Here is a 25,846-nt window from a genome sequence, read left to right on the forward strand (position 1 = left end):
TGTGTTCGACAACATCGTTATCATGTGCCCTACTCTGAGCATGAATAAAACATACACGGAAAGAAATTGGGTGATGACGGACCCGGACGTACACAGAATCGACCCGGGAACACGTCTGCAGGACTGATTGAAAGCTCTTCACGGGAAATTTAAAGGGGAGTCGACGCTGTTCATACTGGACGACTGCAGCGCTAATCGCGAGATAACAAAAAGAGAGATATGTTATCGTACCTGGCCTTCTCTGGCCGGCACGCAAATCATAGCGTCTGGGTGCTAACGCAGAAGTTCAACTCGGTGTTGAAAGACCTCAGGGAGGAGACGCGATGGGTGGCCTTATTCCACTGCAAGGACAGGGATTCGTTCGAGGAGTGTTTGAGAGAGAACGATGTGATGAGCAAACATGATAGGGAACGTGTGAAGAAACAGCTCGCTGAAACTAAACATGCTAAGCTCGTGCTCAAGACCGACCAACCAGTGGCCTATAGGGTGTTTTAGCTTAGCAATGCTTAGCAAATGCTTAGCAAATGCTTAGCAATGCTTAGCAAATGCTTAGCAAATGCTTAGCGTTTAGCACTTATCAGTTATAGTTATAGTTATGGTTGTTTTTGAAGTGTTCGTCGTGTGCAACTTAACCTTCATTTCTCTGTGTTTCGCCTATACCGTATATTATATTGTTAAAACTAAAACTTACTTATCACATTATAAGATGGAGTGTGATGAACTGCTCGAACAACTGTTGGTGCCAGTGGGTGATGATAAGAGTGATGATAAGCGAGAGAAACTGGTGGCGTTGGCTGTTGGTGGGAAAGCCAAACATTACTTTGGGGAATACACTCCCGATAAAATTCACAAAATGTCAGCCTGAAGAAATCGATAAGCTGCACGCTAGATACGAGTCTAGACTCGGGGCAGAAATGACGAAAACTATAGGATCGGCTATGACCCAGATATACACTGGTATTGCGTCATACTTTCTTCCGATCCCCCGGAGCGCCGACTTTACCTGTGGGAAGACCTTGAGAAAGACCCTTTTATTGAACACGCCTTCAGCTCTATCAGCTGCGAGCTGTACCACAAATATGGTATGTTGTTAGCCCCGGTGACAGCGGCGATTATCACGGCAAAGCATTGTCAATTTGAGAGGAAAAATAATAATAATAGTATAGATGGATGCTGCACAGGAGGAGACACCACACCCGGGGGAACCCCACCTGGAGGAGACCCCACCTCATTCAGAGGAGACCCCACAACTGGAGGTGAACCCTCCCACAGTCACCAGGCAGAAGAATCCTAAGAGAGTAGCTGCCGGTAAAAAAAGGTGGTGTAACCAACATAAAATTATCACGGTGAACCCGACTCGACTCTTGTTGGTTGTAGGCGTAACTGCTGCCGTGGCTATCTCATGGTTATATACACGACACAGGGATTCTGGGGAGCCCCCGCAATTAGAGGTCAACCCACATATCATGTTATAATTTAATATTTTATATCATATACATAATGTCTGAGGGGAAAACTTTTGTCAACAACGCATACCACGCCACTGTGGTCGCCAGTCTAGCCGTAGGATACGCTCGGTTGACCAAAATGGTACTTAAACAACCAACTATCAAGCTAGATTTCAACCTGCAGGATATGGGTATGCTCATAATGAACCTTGGTATGGCGATGGCCACAAAGGACATCCTAGTAAAACAAGGGATACTACCTGAAAATATTATGAAGTAAATATAGGATGGCTACGATTGCCATGATGGTCGGTGGGGGCGTTAGTAAATGCCCTAGCATTTTCTGGGAGTAATTTCCTCTTCTCGAAACTACGAGAGTCACACACGGCTGAGATACAGGCAGAGAGGAAGCGACACGACCTTGCTATTGAAAAATTACAAGCTGCACAATCCGAGTACGTGAAACAACGTAACCAGAGGATCGATTACATTAACAAACAACTCAGGCGTGAGAGCCATGCAGTTAAAACATTCCACGATGTCGACGACGCAGCGAGAGAATACTACCTACTAACAGGTAAACAGCTGGAACCACTCAGTACTACACACCATCCAAGGGGCAAATGGACCGTGAACTGGTCTTCATCGCGTTGGGTATAGCAGCAACTGCGTTGGTTGCAAAACAATTAGACTAAATACTCGTATAAGTATGCTAAAGATGAGACCTGCTCCATACATATGCAAATACATACTTATGGGGAAGAAAGAAGCCTGTGGTAGGAAATGTAGGACTGAGGGGAACTGTTGTTTCCACATGGGAAGCCCTAACTACACGTGTTCTGTGTGTGGTATAGGGGTTAAAGGGCACTACTGCCTATGTAAAGCTCACGGGGCGAACGTAGTCAGACATCACCTCATCTACGAGAATAAAAAAGGCCTTCATAAAAGAACGTAGGCGCCTCCTCAGGATAAGTCCCCAATTAGAGACTGTAAACACCAGGTATGACTATGTTTGTGGAAATTGAGCTTGAATCTCTGGTCAAAAACATACTCAAAGATGAACTGAACTTATGGGGACGCTTCAGATTTCAAGTCATATTGGAAGTGGTATGGATTAAGGAGGGTGTTAAGTATACTCTCCCCTTCACATGCGGGCGGGGTATCACAACTCAATACCAGATAAATTGTTTTACAAGTATTCAGGAATACCTGCACAACTTCAAGGAATACTATATCCACCAGTGTTAGTACTGGATCGAAACGGTCCATCTAAGTATAGCTGATTGGGGTGACGGAGAGGATATAACCCTCTGAGCGCGCCTCACTATTTTTTACCTTTACGGTGACCCAATTAGAGATTGATATTCTTAGGTGTGTACGCAACTATGGCTACTGTTAGTGAGCTCAAGCAGATCGCGAAGCAGCGAGGTGTAATTGGTTATTCCCGAATGACCAAACCAGCATTGTTGAGATTACTTAACATACAAGCCCCTCCTACGGTAAAACAATTAAAAGTCCAAGCAAAACAGCTTGGGCTCACGGGTTATTCAAACCTGGGGAGAGCCGGGTTAGTCGCATTGTTATCACATGACCCCGTGGCAAAACCTCCTACTGTAAAACAATTAAAAGCCGAAGTACGCAATTTGGGTTTAGGCGGATATTCCCGTATGAGGAAACCACAGCTTGTAGAACTATTACGGCAGAATAGAGCTATTGACCTACAGTTCATACCCACTGAGCACGCTGTAGGCAACTATTTGAGAGGCTGGCGCATGCATGTTGATAGGAACATAGACATCACAGATATCAAGCCTCTGATAGCTGATAAAGTAAACCAGGAACTAAACAATCTGGGAAGTATCAAGTTTCAGATCACAGTGAAAATGTCACTCGATAAGAACGTTGGGGCTGGGGTCACTGAGTACGTTCAGCCTTACTTCCGAGGTAAACAAGAAATCGTCACGCATACAGAGACCATAGACGCATCAATGGATACCAGTTTTCAGCAGATACGAGAATACCTAAAACGCTACACACAGTTGGGGTCCGGGTGGGCTGTAGATAAAATCGATAATGTCTATCTAGACATAGCTAACTACGTGCCGTTCAGAGGCGGGTCATACCTAGACTTGCCTCCCTACTATAAGAAAAAACAGGCCATGGTCAACGTCAAGAATAGAGGAGACGATTGCCTGAGGTTAGCTATCAGGTCAGCCTTGTTTCCAGCTGACACTAATTCGAACAGGCCTTCTAGTTATCCCCAAGACAATGGGCTCAACTGGGATGGTATAGATGAACCCACCCCCATATCTCAGATCACTAAAATAGAAAAACAGAATAATATAGCTATAAACGTCTTTGGGCACGAAGGTAACACAACAATAGTGCACAGGGTCAGTCCGTTGGGGGGACCCCACCGCGTTATCAATTTATTCATGATCCAGCGAGGTGACAAGTACCACTACGCGTGGATAAAACACTTTAGCAGGCTGTTGTATGACCAATCGGCACACAGTGAAAAGAGCCACTTCTGCGAACGATGCCTACACGGCTTCACACGAGCTGATTTATTAGAATCCCACAGGGAGGATTGCCAAGGTGTGGGGCAAACGGCCATACGAGTCGACATGCCTAAGGAAGGTGACAATATCCTAAAATTCGGCAACCACAAGAACCAAATGTCTGTGCCTTATGTTATATACGCCGACTTTGAAGCCTTGGTCAAACCTGTTGATATTGGGGGGACCCAAACCACACAGAAAACACAGGAGCATGAAGCCTGTGGGTTTGTATACGTAGTCGTCCGTTGTGATGGGGAAACGAAAGCTCCCGTAGTGTACAGGGGTCCCGACGCGGCTGAAAGGTTTCTAAAGTGTTTGCAGGAGGAAGAAAAAATGTACTGTATACAGTCGCCCCCATGCGTATGACCCAAGCCGACCGGCTAGCTCACGCCTGTAGCACTAATTGTCATGTGTGTGACTCACCACTTAACGGTGATTCGGTGAGAGATCACTGCCACGTAACCGGTAAGTATAGAGGCGCCGCTCACAACGCGTGTAACCTCAAGCTTAGAATCAACCCCAAGACAATAAACATCCCCGTGGTCTTTCACAACTTGAGAGGGTACGACTCTCATTTAATCATGCAGGCTATCGCGAAAATCGACGGCAACCTGACGTGCATCCCCAACAACATGGAGAGATACATCTCCTTCAGCTTGAATGGCCTGAGGTTCATCGACTCGGTTCAGTTCCTCCTGTCATCACTCGACAGTCTGGTCAAGGCCAACGATACCTTCCCTATTACCGATCGATACACAGACGCCGAGACTAGACCCCTGCTGATGAGGAAGGGTGTGTACCACTACGAGTACATGGATGGTTGGGCCAAGTTCGCCGAGACCAGACTACCCCCCATCAGAGAATTTTACAGCAATCTGACAGACTCGGCAATATCCCAAGACGATTTCTCGCACGCTATTAACGTATGGAATAAACTGGGCTGTAAGAATCTGGGTGACTATCACGACCTGTACTTGAGGACAGATGTACTGCTGTTAGCCGATGTGTTTGAGACGTTTAGGCGGACATGTTTCAAGCAGTATAAACTCGACCCGCGATGGTATTACACCAGCCCAGGTCTGTCGTGGGATGCCTTGCTTAAAAGACCGAAGTTAAGTTGGAATTGCTCACAGATTACTTACATGCACCTATTCATTGAGAAAGGCTTGCGAGGCGGGATTTCCATGGCAACCAAACGATACGCGAAAGCAAATAATCAATACGTGAAGGGCTACGACCCGAGCAAGCCAACCAATCATATTCTCTACCTCGATGCCAACAACCTGTACGGCTGGCCCATGAGCCAGTATCTACCCACAGGGGGATTCGAATGGGAATCGTCCGAGGTCGATGTTATGAGCATCGCACCAGATTCGAACAAAGGTTATATCCTCGAGGTTGACTTGGAATACCCCAAGGCATTACACACATCACACAACAGCTACCCCCTGGCCCCAGAACGTATGAGGGTTAACCCAGACTGGATGTCTGAGTACCAACATAACTTGTTAGGTGGGCGGGTGGCAGACGTTGAAAAACTCGTGCCCAACTTAATGAATAAGACCAAGGACATCGTTCACTATCGCAACCTACAGCTGTACCTGTTGTTGGGTATGAGGCTGACCAAAATACACAGGGTGCTCGTGTTCGACCAGAGCCCCTGGATGGAGCCTTACATCAGAATGAACACAGACCTCCGAAAGCTGGCCAACAGTGACTTTGAGAAAAATCTCTACAAGCTCATGAACAACTCTGTGTTTGGTAAGACTATGGAGAACCTGAGGAAACGCGTGACCGTGAAGCTGGTTCGGTCGAATGAGGAAGACAAGCTCAGGAGACTGATAGCTAGTCCGGCATTCAACCGTAGCAAGATATTCACCGATGACCTAGTTGCCCTACACATGAAGAAAAGCCACATCAAATTCAACCGGCCTGTTTACGTGGGGATGAGCATCCTCGATTTATCCAAACACCTGATGTACGACTTTTACTACAACGAGCTGAAGAAACAGTACAACGACAGGCGTGAAGTGCTGTACACTGACACGGATTCCCTGCTGATGGAGATTCGAACCGAGGATGTGTACGAGGACATGAAGAAACGCCTCGATTTGTACGACACCAGCGACTACCCCAAGGACCATGCCATACACAGCACGGTAAATAAAAAGGTCCTAGGTAAGATGAAGGACGAGTGCGCTGGCACGCCCATAGCCGAGTACATAAGTTTGAGGCCTAAGATGTATTCCATCCTGAAGGCCGACAATGGTGAGATCCGGAAGGCTAAGGGTGTTAAGAAGTACGTGGTGAAACAACACATCAAACACGCCAGATTCAAGGAAGCCCTGTTCAAGACCCGTACCTTTAGACATAAAATGAACACACTTAGAAGTGATGGGCATAGGATATAGGGACTGACTATAAACAAGACGTCCCTGTCGCCGATGGACACTAAACGTTGGATAGCTATTGATGGGATAAACACGTACGCGTACGGGCATGAGAAAATTGAACCAAGAACATAGGTGTATATATAAACAGGATACCCTGTCTAGGTGACATGTCACGGAACCAGAGAAAGTTTGAGGCTATTTACTACAGCCTGCGTGGGTACTGGAAAGGAGCTAGCGCTGCAGATAAGCTGGCTAAAATGGCGCGAGTACCCCCGGAGGAGGCCAAAGCGTGGCTTGAAAAACAAGCCCTGTGGCAGATCTATTTACCGGCACCACGCTACTTGCCTAGAAGGAAATTCGGCATTAACATACCCAATAGCGTTCACCAGGCCGACCTCCTATTCCTACCCCACGATAAGAGGTACAAGTATGCCTTAACCGTCGTGGATGTGGCCAGTCGCTACAAGGAAGCCGAACCCTTGACAACGAAAGACTCTGCCCAGGTAGCCAGAGGATTCGAGCGCATATACAAACGCAGTCCGCTGACAGAGCTGCAAGTTGACCCCGGGCGGGAGTTCATGGGTGTCGTGTCACAACTGCTAGACAAACACGATACAAAGGTCAGGCGTGGCACGGCTGGAGCCCATCGCAGCCAAGCCATAGTTGAGAGATTCAATAGGACTTTGGCTGAGCGCTTATTCGGACATCAGTATGCGAGGGAGATGGCCAACCCGGGGAAGCGATCGACTGAATGGGTCGCGACGTTACCTAAGGTGGTGTCGGCAATCAACCATAAAGCCACCCGTCTTACCGGCAAGAAACCGGCAGACGCTATCAAACTAAAATCAATAGTGGCAGAGTCGGCTGCTCCATTGCGTGGGAAAGGGAAACAGATACCAGATAGGGCCCTAGTGAGGTATCTACACCAGCCGGGGGAACACGAGGGTGATAGCCGTAAGCGAGCCATTGATCCGATATGGTCAGTCAAAACTTACAACATAGATAAAGTGGACATGAAAGCCGACGAGCCGAACTTGTACTACTTGAGAGATGGGCCAGGGAGAGGGTTTGTTAGACAGGAATTATTAGTCATACCATACGGCACAATGTTACCCCCCAAGCAAAATATTTAACACTTACCAAGTATAGTATCCTGTCAACACAACATGTCACATGATCAGGAAAGTCTATCTCAGGATAGACCCGTTAAACCGACACACTTCAGCCATGTCCCCGGTAGCTCAGTAGGTTGAGTGGCGCGGCTGTGAGATATACATGTGGAGTTCGTATCCTGATGGCGTCTCAAACTTTTTTATAGTAGGGGTAATGGGGGCGAGATCTAAGGGCCTGACAAAAGCCTTATTTGTGAAATAAGGCTTTGCAGAGGCTTTTGTTGAAAGTGATTTCGTACCCCCATTGTATATACTACTGGAGTAGTTGATTGGACAAAACTAGACATCCAGAGTCTTGAACGCCTGACCAGAAGGATCATGTCTGATAACGGAGAACACCACCCTCGTGCCTCTCTCAATCATTTATATGTGCCAATCAATTCTGGAGGTCTGGGTTTCATTAAGGTGGAGGCTCTACATGATAGAATTTTACTGTGTACTTTTGTCGGATGATCCTCTGGTGATGCATGTCAAGACTCATGATGAAAGCAAGGAATTCCACAGCTATTTTAAGCGTGGCAAGGTTGTTGGACAGAATCTGAAATTTGAGGTTGATTTTGTTGATGGCGATGTACTGCTGGACGGTACAGCGATGGGAGTAAACCAGGTGAAGTCCTTCTCCAAGTCTGCCCAGAGTCGGTCATTTGTGGAGAAGCTTTCTGAGAAACCACTGCATCGTATGTACATGCAGTGTGTGGAACAGAATAGCAGTCCTACCGACTCCTTCGCCTGGATAAAGTCAGCTGGTCTAAATGTGAAACTGAGGTTCAGCCTCAGAAGAATTCCAGCCAACAAACCTGATCTTGTCCTTTTTGATAAAGCCAATGAATTTATTTATATCATTGAGTTTTCTTCCCCTTTTGACAGCAACGTAATTGGCAAGATTCAGGAAAAGCATTCTAAATATGCGGATCTCGCCTTTGAAATGTCCTACTTGCATCCAAAGTACACTGTCATCAGGCTCCTCATTGTTCTCGGTGCCCTTGGTTTGGTACCTCCTGATCTCTTAGTGCAAATCAAGAGAGTGCCCTGGATCTCCACTAGGAGCACAGCCCTTCTGACATTCTTGGCACAGATGAGAGTGCCTAGGTTCTCCACCGGGAGCACAGCCCTTCTGACACTCTGGGTAATGCAGAAGGCTGCAGTGTTGGGGAGTCTACATATTCTCCGGAAAGCTCTTGGTGGGTTGGACTAGGCAGTGTTTCCTGGGAGAAGTCCCATTCAATGTCTGGGCTGCGTGTAGAGGGGGCAAAGGCCCTGAGCTGATGATGAACCTTACCAGCCTGACTGTGCCAGGATCACCCGAACCCTCTCTGCTGCATTTTCATCTTTAATCTGTAAATAATAATAATAAGACCATTCTTGAAACTATCCTATCCCTGTCCTAACTTGAGCTACAGATCCCAGCTGGGATAGTGAGCTCTTCAACAGGTGAGATAGAAAAACCTTCCTTAAGTTTGGGATTCCCCTAAATAATTCCCATTAAGCATTGTATGAAAAAGATAAATAGAAAGATTAGAAATCAAAGTAAAAAGCTTGAAAGCGGTGAAATTCAGCTTTTGATGGACTTATTATGAAGAAATTATTAAAGAAATTATAATAGGGGCCCAGGACACACAGAGGGTTATTTTATGCAATAATTGTGTTGTAATCACAAATGTCTGAGTTTTATTTAAATATGATGTCACTGTCTTCTGGACTTAAGTAATTATGGTACAATATTCAGGTGATTTAGATCATGGCAATGCTATTTTCTGAAAAGTATAAGTGCAAGAAATGGATCAAAATAACTGGGAGAATGACACCGCACAAAGAAGCACATTATCGTTGTAAGCATTGAGCATTATTAACAAACTGACATTCATATGGCATGCCATTGATTATGTTATGTAACGGGGGATAAGTATAATAGGTGCTATAGATATTAGAAAGGGGTGGGCTAGCTTTAGTAACTTTGTTGGGGGTATAAATTATAAATTCTGGTATATTAAATGGATTTTTCTTACCGGTGTTTGCGGAGACATGCGGTTACAGTTGTCGCTGGTTTGTTTGGTTTCGCTCGCTGATTCGGCACAGCGATTGGCTGCAAGCACTGGAAGGTTCCATTCCAAGGGTGGGGGTGTGCTCCTCGCTTAGTGGGACAGGCCCGCTATTGCGTATATAAGGAGCACACGACAAGTGTTTTATTGTCTGAGTTGGAGACACCGAGGATAGGTGAGCCCTTGTTCGAGACGAAACAGCTTCCCAGTTTGCTTTGTGATAAAGTAGAATTTGTTCCGTGACAGACCAGTCCTTGTTTTGAGACGAAACAGTTGACCCCCCTCTCACGGCGAAGCACTTAGAAAAAAGGTATTTAGTTTTAGGGATATATTTATATATGTAATAGGCGCCCCCTGGGGAGCATCCAGTGACAGCTGCATTATAGGATTTAAACAATGTGGGAAGATGGCAACAGACAATGTTTGACTTTGCGTTGTGTGATTTTGTTGATTGCGAGTATATTGTTGTCCATCCCCATTGTTGGTAATTCAGATTCCAGTTCTAATATTAGACTTGAAGCACATGAAAAATGACACAAAAATCATAACAGAAGAGAGTTTATTGAAAATAAACAAACACTTATCAAAACACCATCTTACTCACTCACACCTAACTTACTTTCTAAACTTCTACTTTTATCCTCCCGACTTACCCTTTTAATTACCAACCTCGATATGCCCCTTTAATTCCTAACGGTAAACTTATTCATTCCTACACTAATTGTCTCCCTTCCCAACCTAACATTAACTCATCCTACATACTTTGTTTTCACGTCCCACTCTAACTACAAGGCCCAAGTAACAAGGAGGGAGTCTTGATGTCAAGACCTCGGGACCCTATCAGTGTATGATACCTGTACGGATCGCTGCAACAAGACCACTGACACTGAAAGCCAGGTCACTTATATAGTCGTTCGGTGAATTGACCTTTGACCGTGGAACGATGGGAATCATCATGGAAAGTCCATGCCATTGGACCAGCCAAGGCAATCGGCAAATTATGTGCCTCAGTCACATACCTGACCACCAATATGGCTGCACAGGCCCTCACCATGTGGTCTATGTATGTCAGACACTCTATATCCTCCCAAACGAATCAACTCTAAAAGATCCCCGCATTAGTGAGACAATGAATACAAGACTATCAGGTACAGATAAATCTATTACGGTTAGTTTCCCAAGCTGCCATCTCCCAAAATACACTACTGTTAACAATTACATTATACCAATTCTACCAGATATATATATATATGCAGGGTAATCATTAGGAAGTGGGAAGGATGGGTGGTTTTTACAAACCAACTACCGCTGTTAAGAGACAGTTGTAGTATTCTAGATTTATATTAGGTTGGGATTAGGTGGGGATCGTGGTTGTTAATTTAATTTGGTTTCTGATTAAAATTTCCCAGCACTATATTTTGTATCGTTTGTTCCATTTGGAGTTTGTGTTTTGGTGTAAATAAAATGGTGATATGAATTCTGTCTTATGTCCTGAATCGCAAGGCTGCATCTCGTAACCGGGAAACAGCGTGGAGGAGAATTCTGCTCACGGATTTACAGGTTTATACCTGGAGCGTACCCTCTTGTGGTAAACATGCCAGTTGGAAAGGGAAAAACACAACGCAAAGTAGAACCACACATTTAATATGTAGTTTCCACAAGACAGAGCAAACCACGCCTGTTACATTTTGGTGCCATGACCCCGGATGCAGTTTATTTGTGATTATCATGGACATTTCTAGTTCTGTATTATTCATATACTTGTTGTGAAACAATGCAGATTTGAAGTTTAGCAGTTATATTTTGGTCTCATATAGCTGTTGTATTGATGGATACTTTGCTTGAAGATAATTTGTTTTGGATTTTCTCAATTTATTGGTAAATATTCTTCAGGACATCGGCATATTTCAATATGGATTTGGACTATGAGATGTTTGGTTTGTCCCCATTTATTTTTCCAAATGGAGTTTTTCGTGCGTCTCCTACAGGTGATGTGAATTATGATATGTCAACTCCGTACGTTCCACCACATAGTGTCGCCTCCCGGTTACTTCGGGTAGATGTAGGTCAGGAGAATGTTAGTCGTTCTCATGTCGATTTCACCAGTGCTGGAACTGAGAGTGTTCCATTAGCTGGTGCGGGTCGGCATGACCTTAGGTTAGGCCCGGAGTATGTGGGTCGTTCAAACATCAATTCTCCTAGTGTTAGATCTGAAAGTGTTCCATTAGCTGGTGCTGTTCGGCATGACCTTAGGTTAGACCAGGAGAATGTGGGTCGTTCACACATCAATTCCCCTAGTGTTAGATCTGAAAGTGTTTCACTAGCTGGTGTGAGTCGACATGACCTTAGGTCAGGTCAAGGTCAGAGTCAGGATCGTTCTGTTAGGTTTGAACCTTCATTACCAAATACTACACGTTTGGAGTTTCCGGATTATCTCTCTGGTAGACACAATATTTCCTATCCAGCGAGGGGCGGCAGGAAATTTTCTGGTTTAGACATTCCTCCAAGGTCATCAATACCTCGGGATGTAGGTCAAAGTCATAGGTCTGTTATGTCGTTTCGTAGAGAGGTTCAGCCTGATACGTTTGATGGTAGATCTACAAATTGGCAAGACTACATAGTTAATTTTGAACATGTTGCAGCATGGAATGGTTGGAATGATTTGGAGAAGGCTCAGCAGCTTAGTATGAACTTACGTGGTACAGCTCAGACTTTGCTTAGTAACCTCACTTATGGTCAGCTTAGCAGTTATACTGCATTGAGGAATGTTTTGTCTCAGAGGTTTAGTCCAAGGGAATAGAGTATAGCTCATCGTGTGAGTTCAGGAATAGACGTCAGAAGAAGGAAGAGTCTGCTGCAGATTATGGTTATCGGCTCAGAAGTTTGGCTTTGTTGGCATACCCTGACATACCTTACAGCTCTCTCGAGATGCAGATCATTGATCAGTATGTTACTGGTTTGAATGACTTTGAGATGAGAAAGAGGGTTACATTTAGTCATCCCCAGACTCTAGAACAGGCTATTTCTTTTGCAATAGAGTACGAAGCTGTCGAAGGGAGTAGGTGTCGTAAACCCAGTGAAGGTAGTAGCAAGGTTTGTGCTGCTGTTACTGAGGTTGTAGGCTCGGAGAAGGTTGACAGTTCGTTGATTCTTGAATCAATCTCTCAGTTGATTGATAGGAAGTTGCAACAGTTTAAGCAGTCTTTCACTAGGCAAAAGAAAGGTAATGATAGAAGGATTGAATGTTACTTCTGCAAGGGATAGGGACATATGGTTAGGGAGTGTCCAAAGCTAGCAGAGTTGCAGGAACTTTCCTTGTCAAAACCTCATGCTAATGAGTCGGAAAACTAGATCGGGCTGAGACTGTGGCCGAGTCGCCAGCCCAAAGTTGTCAGGTAGAGCATCCTGTAGGGCCAGAGCTAGGTAATTCTAGTTTGGATAGTGAAGATGAATCGGGTACTCATTTGGAGGGAGGAACTTCCAGTTGTGCCAAAGTTTCATTGTTGTCTATTGAAGAATTTTCCAGGTTAGGTCTTGACACCGAGAAACTGGCTCAGGTGGATGTCGACCTAGTTACTGTCGATGGTAGACAGTTGGGGGTACAAAGGTCAGTCTATGGTCGAAATATATTTAAGGTTGATGGCTTGTGTTTTGGACACAATTTCGTCATAGCAGATCTTGATGGTTTATCTGGAATTTTTTGTATGAATTTCTTTGAGACCTATGGGTGTGATGTCCTCGTAACAAAATGTCTCAAGACAAGAAAGAGTAGGGTGAAGTTGTATCAAAGGACAACCAAAAGCTGTGCTAGAATAAGGATTGTTGATAAGGTTCGAATACCTGCACAATCAGATCAGATAGTTTTTTGTGAGACTGAGGGTCTAGTACCCAAGTGTCTGAGTGTGATGATCATGTTGAGGTTGAGGCTCAGTCATCCGAGAATCAGACAGGCTTACCTGTAGGGACCTTACAGGTTGATAGTAATTCTCAGGAGAATGTTCTAAATTGGCTTCCTCTATGGACATGGGGTGATCTGTTGCCGTTTCTCCTCATGGGTTATAGGGCTAGTGTTCATGACAGCACGGGCTGTAGTCCTAACTTGCTTATAACAGGTAGGGAAGTCAGGATGCCTTTAGATCTTAAGGTGGGTGACCCACCGGGAGTTCTTCAGGTTGACTGTCAAGTATGTCGAGTGGTTGCAGAGGTCAGTACAAAAGTGATTGAGTTTGCCAATAAAAATCTGGGAGTTTCCACTCGTCTACAAAATAAACATTATGACATTAATGTGAAGAGTAAGAATTTTGTAGAAGGTCAGTGGGTTTGGCGTTGGTATCCTCCAAAAGCAGGTCAGAAGCTGGAATTGGGTTGGACTGGTCCCTATCTTGTTTGTGGGAAGTTGTCATCTCTTACCTACAAAATACAAAAAGATAGCAGTACACCATGTATAAGTGTACATGTGGATCACTTAAAGCTGTATGAGGGAAATGATTCACCTAGGAATTGGCTCTTGGAGCAGACTGTTGAGGACACAAGGGAGATAACTATGGAGGAGGATGATTCGTTGTCTCCTATCCAGGCAACTGGGTTTGATTCTTCAGGTAGTGATAGTGGGGAGCAAGTGCTTCATACCCGCTGTGGGAGGAGGGTCAAACCTCGGGATATGTACTCGCCTTCCTAAGGATAAACCCAGACCCTGGGAAGAATCTTTTGTCTTGTTTTTAATTATTTTGATTTGGGATGTATTTCCTGCATCAGAAAATGGAGATCACAGTATCAAAGGAAGAACTGAAGGCGTTTGAAGAAAGCTTAATGGAGCCATTCCTGCAGGGAGGCATGCCTTGCCCTGTCGCCGCCTGTGGGACATCAGTATTACAGTGCTGGAATGGTCTTATGGACCATTGGCAGAGGCGTCACCTGGCGACAAGGAGATATTACCAGTGCTCCCGATGTGGACGCAAAGACTGATGCAAAGGCCACGCAAAGCGTCATCTGCGGCAGCATCCCCCAGGGATGGACCTGAAGGGCAGGGAGGCTCCCAATCCGGAATACATCAACCCTGGAGATGCCCTCCCACCAGCACATCCAGAGTCCCGTGATGTAACCCGGGAGCAAGAACAGGATAGTCGTCGAAACTTGCCTTCAAGAGCAGCCAGCCGATTGATTTTATGTACATCTTTTTGGTTGTTATCCTTATTTTAAAAGTAATCTTATTACTTTTTGTTCACGGGGGGAAGAATCTAACGGGGGATAAGTATAATAGGTGCTATAGATATTAGAAAGGGGTGGGCTAGCATTAGTAACTTAGTTGGGGGTATAAATTATAAATTCGGGTATATTAAATGGATTTTTCTTACCGGTGTATGCGGAGACGGCTGTGGCTGGTTTGTTTGGTTTCGCTTGCCGATTCGGCGCAGCGATTGGCTGCAGGCACTGGAAGGTTCCATTCCAAGGATGGGGGTGTGCTCCTTGCTTAATGGGACAGGCCCGCTATTGCGTATATAAGGAGCACACGACAGGTGTTTTATTGTCTGAGTTGGAGACACCCAAGGAAAGGTGAGCCCTTGTTTCAAGACGAAACAGCTTCCCAGTTTGCTTTGTGATAAAGTAGAATTTGCTCCATGACGGACCAGTCCTTGTTTCGAGACGAAACAGTTGACCCCCCTCTCACGGCGAAGCACTTAGAAAATATGAGGGAAGATATAGGTAGAGGTGGTTGGGGGGAATAAAGGTATTTAGTTTTAGGGATATAGTTATATATATACACAGGGTAATCGTTAGGAAGCGGGAAGGATGGGTGGTTTTTACAAACCAACTACCGCTGTTAAGAGACAGTTGTAGTATTCTAGATTTATATTAGGTCTGGATTAGGTGGGGATCGTGGTTGTTAATATAATTTGTATCATTTGTTCCGTTTGGAGTTTGTGTTTTGGTGAATTCTGTCTTATGTCCTAAATCGCAACGCTGCATCTCGTAACCGGGAAACAGCGTGGAGGAGAATTCTGCTCACAGATTTACAGGTTTATACCTGGAGCGTACCCTCTTGTGGTAAACATGCCAGTTGGAAGGGAAAAACACAACGCAAAGTAGAACCACACATTTAACATGTAGTTTCCACAAGACAGAGCAAACCATGCCTGTTACAGTTATATGTGTCCAAAACCAAGCACATAAACATGTCTTAAAACCAGATTATCTTTACTCTCTCTCTATGCATATATAACTTTATGCAAAGTAACATAACTTAGAAGATGATATTTCCTTGCCCTTTTTTGTTCCTTGAAAACTATTTTTTAGATTGTTTTCACATTGTGGGAACTTTTTCAGGAATAACAGCAATTTGAACTTAGAGCCAATTGGAATTTTTGTTTAACCCATAATATGAACCCATTTAAAGCTTTATTATGATGTTTCTGATTTATCAAGAATTATCACAATTCATATCTTGAGAAAAAAATTGTTGTTCAGTAGTAAAGAAGTCACGGTCAGTGGGTATCAGTTTACCCTACTTACAATTTTTTGCTTGTCACTGTAGACTTCATTTCTACTCTCATAATATTAATTGTGGGTGGAGATATAAAAAGACTTAATACTTGTGTGTTTCTTTGTTCAGGCTTGGAGAACAAGTCCTGCCAGATCCAGTTGCACAGTGGCATTAGATGATGGTTCTGCACAGACAGCTGATCAAGCGACCCTCAGACAATTCAAAGTGACAGAAAGGTAGTAAATATGGCCAAAATTCGAAATTTGTAAACTGAAACAGTGTGTCACATGTGTGTTGGCTCATGCAGGATTTTGTGTCCCAGGTATTTAAATAAATTATCCTGACACTGACTGAGCATGTTAAGCAGGGTGCAGAATTATACCACGTCCCTCTTTGTGGGCAAGACTTTCAGCTTGAAGTAGGGCTGGGATGGGTCCAAATGGCAATATATTCTTCAGCTCGGAGGCTATGATTTCAAGTTTATTCAATATCTTAACCATGTATTATATTCAAAACAGGTGACTGTAAATAATGTCTAAATCTTCAAAGACAATACAACTGTTTAGTCATGAAAGAATAACATAATTCATTGTTTCATCTACCCAGTATTAGTCACATGATCATAATGGGTCCGGGTATTGAGACGTGTCCAGGTCCAACTCATCACCCACCTGTCCCGGGTATCTGTGTTACCCATCCCAGCCCTAGCTATGGTTGACACATCATGCCATTTATTTGAAAACATAGATATAAACTGTGCTAAAATTCATTTTTTAACATATTACAAGTAATAAATTTGTATGTGGTATTTGTTTAATTTAAAACAGGACCATCCCCGTGGTGTAGTAGTAGTAGTACAGTGGGGGTTCTGTCGCACATGCGGCTTAGAGGCTTATTGTGGGAATTAACCCATTCAACACCGTAGGCCGGAAAACCGGCCAAGACGTCACCAGTCCCCAGACACCGTAAGCCGGAATACCGGCAAGGCAGTAGTCGCATCAAAATGATATATAATTTTAGGAACCTAACTAACATAGGATTCATTTATCAAATCTATCACTTTTCATAATGCCTGAAAACACTTATTACATTTCAAATGGCCATATATAATCGACAGAATTAGAATTATAAACTATCTTTCGCAATGTTATTGAAAAAAAACGATTCTTGGACACATGCTTCGGCAACGGGTCAACATCAGAGTTGTCAAAGAGCAAAGTAACAATGTTTCGAGATAATAATTACACAATAAATAAACGGAAGAATGAAATCAACAACAGTACTCATACAAGTTGTCAAATGTACGTTACAACTTACTATTTCCATCTTTATTGTCGGATTGTGTAATGTAATTCAAGTGACATCTCGGCTTTCGTCGCTTCAAACTTTACTCTCGGACACGATGTTTAGTGCTAAAATATATGCATTAAACTTTCTTGTCACAGGTCATAACCTAGAACGATACGTCCACTAAGTTCCATAGGTGGTGATTTTTTGTGTAACATGTTCAGAATAGCATGATTTTACCCAAAACTTTCGTCTGACAGTATCCATTGCTGTTTTTTGATTGGCTGCCTTAGGTCACATGTCTGATTTTGACCAATCACGATCCTTAAAGCAGACTGAGGCAAATAAGCGTCATTAGAAACCAATCTTTATCCAATAAAATCGCTTCTTACAACTGTGAAAATACTCTTGGCAAGGCAACAGTGATATTGTTGATGTTCAGAGCTTTCGGACGATACCCGCCATCAAACGAATAGCCTCACATGTTATTCATACGAAGCTTCGAAAACGGAGGTATTTCACACTGTTGTATCACGTTACCGAGCAGAAAGCCACAGATATCGGGAAATAGGCGGCCATAAATATTAATTCAGAAATCTTTTTATAATAATTTTCCGATCACGTAAAAATGAAAAATATAAAAGAAAAAGGTAAGGGGATATTATGACATGTTACAAATGGAAAAAAAATCGCCTCATTTTTTGCTCCCTTCGTGGTTTATCTGGACATATAAATGTGTAAGCTTGCATTTTCATTAAAAATGAACCCCATGCTATAGGCAGTGAGGGTTCAAGGTCTCGGGTCAGGATCATGGTTTGTAAGCCAAAAAGATGGCGGCCGAGCTTAGCGACGGGGGCTGGTGCAGAGGTTTGACCGCTCATAGCATGAGCGGTCAGGGTTCAAGGTCGCGCTGGTGCAGAGGTGCGACGGCTCATACTATGAGCGGTCAGGGTTCAAGGTCTCGGGTCAGGATCGTGGTTTCTCGACAGCAGCTGTTCGCCTGGCTGATATCGCCTGACTGTCTAGGGTCGGGTTGACCTAGAGCACGTAGCAATAGTATGTTAAAATCTACAGTTTAAGGTGAATCTTTTATGAGGTTGTATGACGCTGCTTCTAATCGGGTCGATCGTTCGTCGTGCAACTGATGTAGCCTTTCTGCAATCTGACGTCGGCTGATGTCAACGTCCATATCATCCGCTTGTTCGAGTTTGGTTGTCTCATAAGCGATACGATTGTCGAGTTCTTTCAGTTTGGCCATGTTGTCCATGAGCGATCCACGAATGGTTCTCAAGGCCTTGTCTAGCCCTTGCAGTTCCTGAAAGGGAAATTCGAACCCCAGCAAGGGTTCGTCTGCGTACGTGTGCAATATTATTTCGATGTCGTCCGACGTTTCTTTGGCACATTGGGGCACGTCTCTCAGATCATCTCTGGCGGTGATATTGTCGAGTCCTGTCCTTACGTTTTGCAAATCTTGGACGACCCTGGGTGGAAGTTGTTTGGGTCATGCGCCGCCGTAATCTCACAGGTTTAATTCGTCACGAAAGAATTGGACGCCGTGGTTTCTGGAGTCGACAGAGCGTGCGGTTTTCTCGTGCGGGTGTTTATCGGCCGTTCCTGTCGATCAAAGAATAGTCTCGATACGGTGGCTCGACGTAATTTTTATTTCGTTTTAAAGCATCGTAATAATCGTTGATGGTCTATTTTAAGAGTTCGTCGCACAAGAGGTCGCTCGTTAACGAAGTGTCTGCGAAACTTGAGAGAACCCCTGGCAGTCAAAGTCGTGCGTCAATCGGTGACCATCACCAACAATCCAAACACAATCGACGAAAACCAAACGCTGTTGGTGCGCTTTCCCAACCTGGGCGCGAACGACATCATCGTTCCGGGGATGGCTCGCCTGTCCTTCCGGATCCGTTTGGAATCCGATGATGATAAACGAGAGAAGTCGTGGGGAAACTGGGTCTCGCCATCATGAAGAAAATGACCATCAAAATCAGTGGAAGCCAAATTTTGAGCATCGATGACAGCAATGTGTTCTTCAGCTACACGGACCTCTGGAGAACCGCGGGCGAACGGAAAACATGAAGTACCAGGGGATTTGTCCGTCCGAGTGTCCGTCAACTCTGTTGCACGTGGGGTATGGTTTCGACCAAGCCGAACTCGCCATGATGGCGAATAAACACAAGGCCATTGCCGAGGCGTTTGGGAAACAATTTTGCATCCCGCTCGAGTTCAAGTTGCTGGAGGGTCATGCCATTTTACCAAGCCACGCTGGGCGACAGGCTGGAATACAAATACGTTTAACAATTATAGCAACGTTATAGTGACTGAGAGCAGCGAGGGAGGCAGCTATACCATCGACAATATTTCGCTGGAGTTCGACAAGGTGACGAATCCGGAATTGGCTTGACAGATTGACAACCAGTACGATCGCGTGCTGCGTTTAGAAGGGTCAACGAAAAAATATTGGAACCCCGAGATCACGAAAGTTGAGGTGACCGTCGAGGGCGTGCCAAACCAGCTGTTCAGCCAAGGCATGCGCGCTTACCATCAGTGGTACGAGATTAAAAACTTACCGGCGATCAAGCGCCCGCCGGAAATCAACGCGATCGTCAAGGACCCCTGTCGCGCCTACATGAGGCTACACGACCAAATACTCGCAGTTGTTGGACATATAATCCATGGACGACGATCGACTGCACGGCAGCGGGCGTCACATCGAGAACGGCAGCGAGGGGATCACCATCCAAATCACCAAGAAGGCTCAAATCGCAGGTAAAGTGAACCTTTATTTGTATATGATTATGGATGTACAGCTTGATATAGATAATGGAAGATTGGTGCAAGCCATCTATTAATATTGATTTGCCTCGCGATCCTCATTGTGCCATCGTGTGCTGTGAGACGGGATGCAGAAAGACCGTGTTTGTCTTGGATATGCTGAAAGGGTATTATTGGAATGTATTCGATCATATCGTGATTCTTTGCCCTACGATACACGTGATGAACGACACGGAGGTGTACACAATCGACCCGGGAGTATGTTTACAGGACTGGTTGCGAGTCTTTCACGAGAAGTTCGATTGAGAATCGATGCTGTTTATCCTAGACGATTGCAGCGCGAATAAAGAGATCACCAAAAAGAGAGACATGTTATCGTATTTAGCGTTTTCGGGACGTCGCATGAAACACAGCTTTTGGCTCCTCACGCAAAAATTCAACTCGGTCCTGAAAGACCTCTGGGAACAGACACAATGGGTCGCCCAGTTTCACTGCAAGGATAGGGATTCGTTACAGGAATGTTTGAGAAAAAACGACGTGATTCCCACCAAACCCGAGCGAAAACGAGTGGGAGCCTTGTTGGCCGAAACGAAACACGCCCAAATTATGCTGAAAACAGACCAACCCGTGGCTTATGCTGTGTGCTAGCTTAGCAAAACCAAGCAACCTGCTTAGCAAAATTAAATGTATACCTCCTATAGATTAAAAACCATGACGATGCCTTGAAATTCTCAAGTTGTTTTACCTGACATTCATCTCGTTCTGTTTGGGTTATGCTGGATTTTATTATATTAGATTTAAAAACAGATTGATGTATTACAAGATGGAGTTGGACCACATGCTTGTACAAATGATATCCGAGGAGGAGAAGGAGAGTGAAAATGGTCATGTCAGGGATAAACAAGAATGACTCGTGGCCCTCGTCGTGGGTGGGAAGGGGAAACAATACTTGGGCAAAAAATTTCCACTGATAAAATTTATAAAATGCCTGAGGGAGACATCAATAAACTGTACGTGAGATACGAAAGCCCGATTCGGTGCCGAAATGCTTCCCATTCCACTGTCACGTCGACCTTATTTGTGCGAGGATCTCGACGCGGATCCGTTTATCGGTCACGGCTTAAACACCCTCAGTTGCAAGTTGTATCACTGATACAGTGTGTTCTTAGCTCCCATCACCGCGGTGATCATTACGGCGAGGCACTGACAATTTAAACATAAATGTCCGACTACTGATATACAAGAATACCGAAACGACTCCTGCGATGGAGGAGGAGACCCCCCACCGAGTGATTGATATCGTCACGAAGAATCATAAACCGACCCCACTGTTGATTCCGTACGCCGTGGTAGCCGCTGTCGTGGGTATCACCGCGGTCGTATGGCTCCATCAACAAAAGACACCACCACCACCGGTGGTGACGACCCAACCATCGACAAAACCACAATTAGAGGTAAACCCACACGTTATGTTATAATCATGTCTAACCCCGACGGAAAAATGTTCGTCAACGACGAGTATCACGCCACCTTGATCAGCAGGCTGGCCATAGGCTATGCTCGATTGAGCAAAATGATCACCAAACAACCCGGCACCCAAACTCGATTTCAACCCACAAGACATTGGCATGCTCGGGCTCGATTTGGGACTGGCGATGGCCACCAAAGAGATGCTCGTCAAGCAAGGTATCATTCCGGAAAACATAATAAAGTAAGAAAGTATAAAATATATAAACAAATGGCCACCATCGCGATGATGGTCGGCGGGGCTATCATCAACACCCTGGCCTTTCCCGGCAGCAATTACCTTTTTTTCCTGATTACGAACGTCCAGTGCGGCCGAACTCGAAGCGGAACGGAAACGGCATGATGTGGCCGTGGAAAAAATACGAGCCGCGCAAGCCAAGTACGCGAAAAAACGCATGGAAAGAATCGATTTCATCATCGCCCGTCTCCAACTAGAAAACCACGCCCATGAGAAATGAGGAAACCCCAACTGCTCACCTTGCTCGACATGAAATATGTCAAGCCCCCTACTGCACGAGAACTCAAACTCCGAACTAAAGAACGGGGATTGAAGGGTTATTCTTGCATGACACCGAGCCGGTCAAGTTTAGATTCGTGCCGACGGACCATGCCGTGGGTAAGTATCTGAGAGGCTGGAAAATGACTGTGCAGTCTAACAAGGACGTCAACAGCGTCAAACCTCTGATCGCCGACAAAGTCAAAGAAGAGTTTGATGATTTAAAACGTATCAAATACCAGTTGACCATCCACATGTCTCTCAACAAACTGCAGACGGATGGCAGTACCGAGTCCATCAAGCCTTACTTCAGAGGCAAGCAGGAAGTCGTACTTCAATCCGACTCGATCCCTTCGACCCTCGATACCTCGCTACAAAAAAATACAAGAATTGTTGGAACGATGGACGCACAGGGGCTTCGGGTTGGTGGGAAGTATCAACACCATCTATTTGGATATAGCGAACTGCGTACCGTTCAGAGGCGGATCGTACCTAGACTTGCCTTCATATTACAATCTGCCTCATTCCCCCCCGATTCTAAAGTGGCGAACAGACCTTCGAGCTATCCCGTAGACGATGGGCTGAACTTGGACGGTGTAGACGCACCCACACCCATCTCTCAAATGACGAAGGTGGAAAAACAAAACCGTTTAGCCATCAACGTCTTCGGACACGAAGGCAATACGACGATCGTGCACCGAATCAGCTCCAGGCCCGATGATGTGCGCAGAATCAATTTATTTCTCATCAAAAAAGGCAACCGGTATCACTATGCATTGATCAAAAGAACCACAAGGAAAAGAAACACTTCTGCAAACACTGCCTGCACGGTTTCACGCGAGAAGACCTGCTAGAAGCGCACCGGGAGGAATGCCGAGGCGTGGGAGAGACGGCGATCCGAATCGACATGCCTCGAGAACAGGAAAACATCTTAACGTTCATTAATCGCAAACATCAAATGCCCGTGCCTTACGTCATTTGCGCTGACTTCGAAGCGCTCATCAAATGGGTTGACCACATCACGCTCTCCGACACGAATCGCAGTTTCATGTACAAAACGCAAGAACACCAAGCCTGCGGCATCGGGGGCGTGGTCGTTCGATGCTACGGTGAAACGGAGACTCCTGTGATCTACTGAGGTCCCGAAGCGGCTGAACCGTTTCTCACGTTCATACAACACGAAGAAACGAAATGGGCTGTCGGCATTTAGGCGATTATCACGACCTCTTGAAAACGGACATCCTGCTGCTTGCCAACGTGTTCGAGACCTTCAGAAAAACATGTTTGAAACAGTATCAACTCGACCCTGCCTGGTACTACACCAGCCCCGTTCTCTCGTTGGATGCGCTCTTGAAGAAAACCAAAGTTAAGCTGGAATTGCTCACGGATTACGACATGCATCTGTTCATCGAGAAAGGGATGCGCGGTGGGATTTCCATGGTCTCCAAACAGTACGCGAAAGCCAACAACAAATACGTGGAAAGCTACGACTCAAATAAACCCACCAACTGACGCCAACAACCTGTACGGCTGGGCTATGTGAATGGTTGGTCAATGAGATTGATATCACGAGCATCGCAGCGGATTCAAACAAAGGCTACATCCTCGAAGTGGATTTGGAGTATCCCGCGGCATTGCACGCTGCTCACAACAGCTATCCGCTGGCTCCCGAACGGTTGGATGTCGGACTATCAACACGCGTTGCTCGGAAAAAATAAGCTGGTCAACGTGGAAAACTCGTTCCGCACTTGATGAACAAGACCAAGTACGTGGTGCACTATTGGAATCTGCAACTGTACCTGTCGCTGGGCATGAAGCTGACTAAAATACATCGGGTGCTGCAATTCGATCAAAGTCCCTGGATGGAACCTTACATTCGGTTGAACACCGAGCTGCGAAAACAGGCCACCAGCGACTTCGAGAAAAACCTCTACAAACTGATGAACAATTCGGTGTTCGTCAAAACCGTGGAAAACTTGAGAAAACGGGTGATGGTCCAACTCGTGCGATCTCACAAGGAAGAAAAAGTCAGGAAACTCATAGCCAGCCTGGCATTCAACCAGAGCAAGCTATTCGATAATGACTTGGCAGCACTACATATGAACAACCGGCCCGTCTACGTGGGGATGAGCATTCTCGACCTCTCCAAACATCTCATGTACGATATCTACTACAACGAGTTAAAAAATCAATACGGCGACAGATGTGAAGTGCTGTACACAGACACGGATTCACTGCTCATGGAAATTCGTACCGAGGACGTGTTTGAGGACATGGCGAAACACATGCACCTCTACGACACCAGCAATTACCCCCCAGACCACACCCTACACAGGACGACCAATAAACAGGTCCTCGGCAAGTTGAAGGACAAATGTGCGGGGACACCCATCGTGGAATACATCGGGGTTAAGGCCTAAAATGTATTCCATTCAATAAGCCGATCATGATGAAATCAAACACACCCTCTTCAAACAGGCTCTCTTCGATAAACGCACGTTCAAACACCCCATGAATGCGTTGAGAAGCGACAAACACAACATCTATGGCATCACTTTCAACAAGACCTCGTCGCCCCTGGATACCAAACGATGGATCGCGAAGGATGGTATCCACACTTATAGCTATAGATACCAACAGTAGGCCTCGACGTGTTGGGAGTTTCCAAGACCCCCAATAAAGGAAACGCCACTCGATGCGTCGAGACAATTGAATGAACGATAGCGTGTATACATCATGGAGAAGGTTTACTACAGCCCTCGGGGTTACTGGAAAGGTGTGAGCGCCATCCCGAAGCTAGCCAAAGCCAAAGCTTGGCCTAAAAAACAAGCCATCTGGCAAGTGTACCTGCCGGCTCCCCGATACATCCCAAGAAGAAAGTTTGACATTTCCATACCCAATCGTACCCATCAAGCCGATCTCCTGTTTCTCCCACACGACAGGGTGAGAAACAAAACATACAAGTACGCCCTGACCGTCGTGGACGTTGCCAGTCGCTACAAGGAAGCAGAGCCGTTAACGACCAAAGATTTGAGTCAATTCGCTAAGGCCTTAGAACGTATCTACAAACGCAGTCGATTGACCTGGCCGACCGAATTACAAGTCAATCCTGGACGTGAGTTCATGGGAGCCATGTCGCAGCTGTTATCGAAGCATAAAGTCCAGGTGAGACGAGGCATGGCCGGAGCTCACCAAAGCTAAGCCATCGTCGAAAGATTCAACAGGACTTTAGCCGAGCCTTTGTTCGGACATCACTATGCCCGAGAGATGGCCAACCAAGAAAAACGATCGATGGAATGGGTCGTACGCTTACCACGAGTGGTGTTGGCGATCAACAACGAAGTCAATCGACTCCTCGATAAAACACCCATCGAAGCCATTCGAATGAAATCCGTGATGAGAAAAAACTACCGAACCGGGTCGTCGTGAGGTATTTTTACCAGCCCGGTGAACTCGAAGGAGGGGACAAACATCATGCCACAGACACCGTATGGTCCATGAAAATGAACTGCGTCGACCGAGTGGACATCAAAGACGACGAACCGAATCTGTATTACTTGCAAGCTGGTCAGCTCTTGTCTAAGTGGGGTATTCATGCTTGACTGCACTATAAAAACCAGCTTATGTCTGGGTTAGTACAAGCAGCCACACATACACACAT

General features: G+C 45.3%; 1 protein-coding gene across 1 annotated transcript in view; it reads left to right on the forward strand.

Moving 5' to 3' along the window:
* The window catches only part of LOC124256291 (diaminopimelate decarboxylase 1, chloroplastic-like), a 261,662-nt gene that overhangs the window by 101,509 nt on the left and 134,307 nt on the right, over positions 1-25,846 (forward strand). The window contains exon 4 of the mRNA XM_046690269.1: positions 16,224-16,330. Coding sequence (XP_046546225.1) covers positions 16,224-16,330 — 107 coding nt within the window. The remainder of the gene's footprint in view (positions 1-16,223; positions 16,331-25,846) is intronic.

The sequence above is a fragment of the Haliotis rubra genome, unplaced genomic scaffold (genome assembly GCF_003918875.1).
Source record: "Haliotis rubra isolate DU_JTF1 unplaced genomic scaffold, ASM391887v1 Scf116, whole genome shotgun sequence".
NCBI classification, from domain to species: domain Eukaryota; kingdom Metazoa; phylum Mollusca; class Gastropoda; order Lepetellida; family Haliotidae; genus Haliotis; species Haliotis rubra.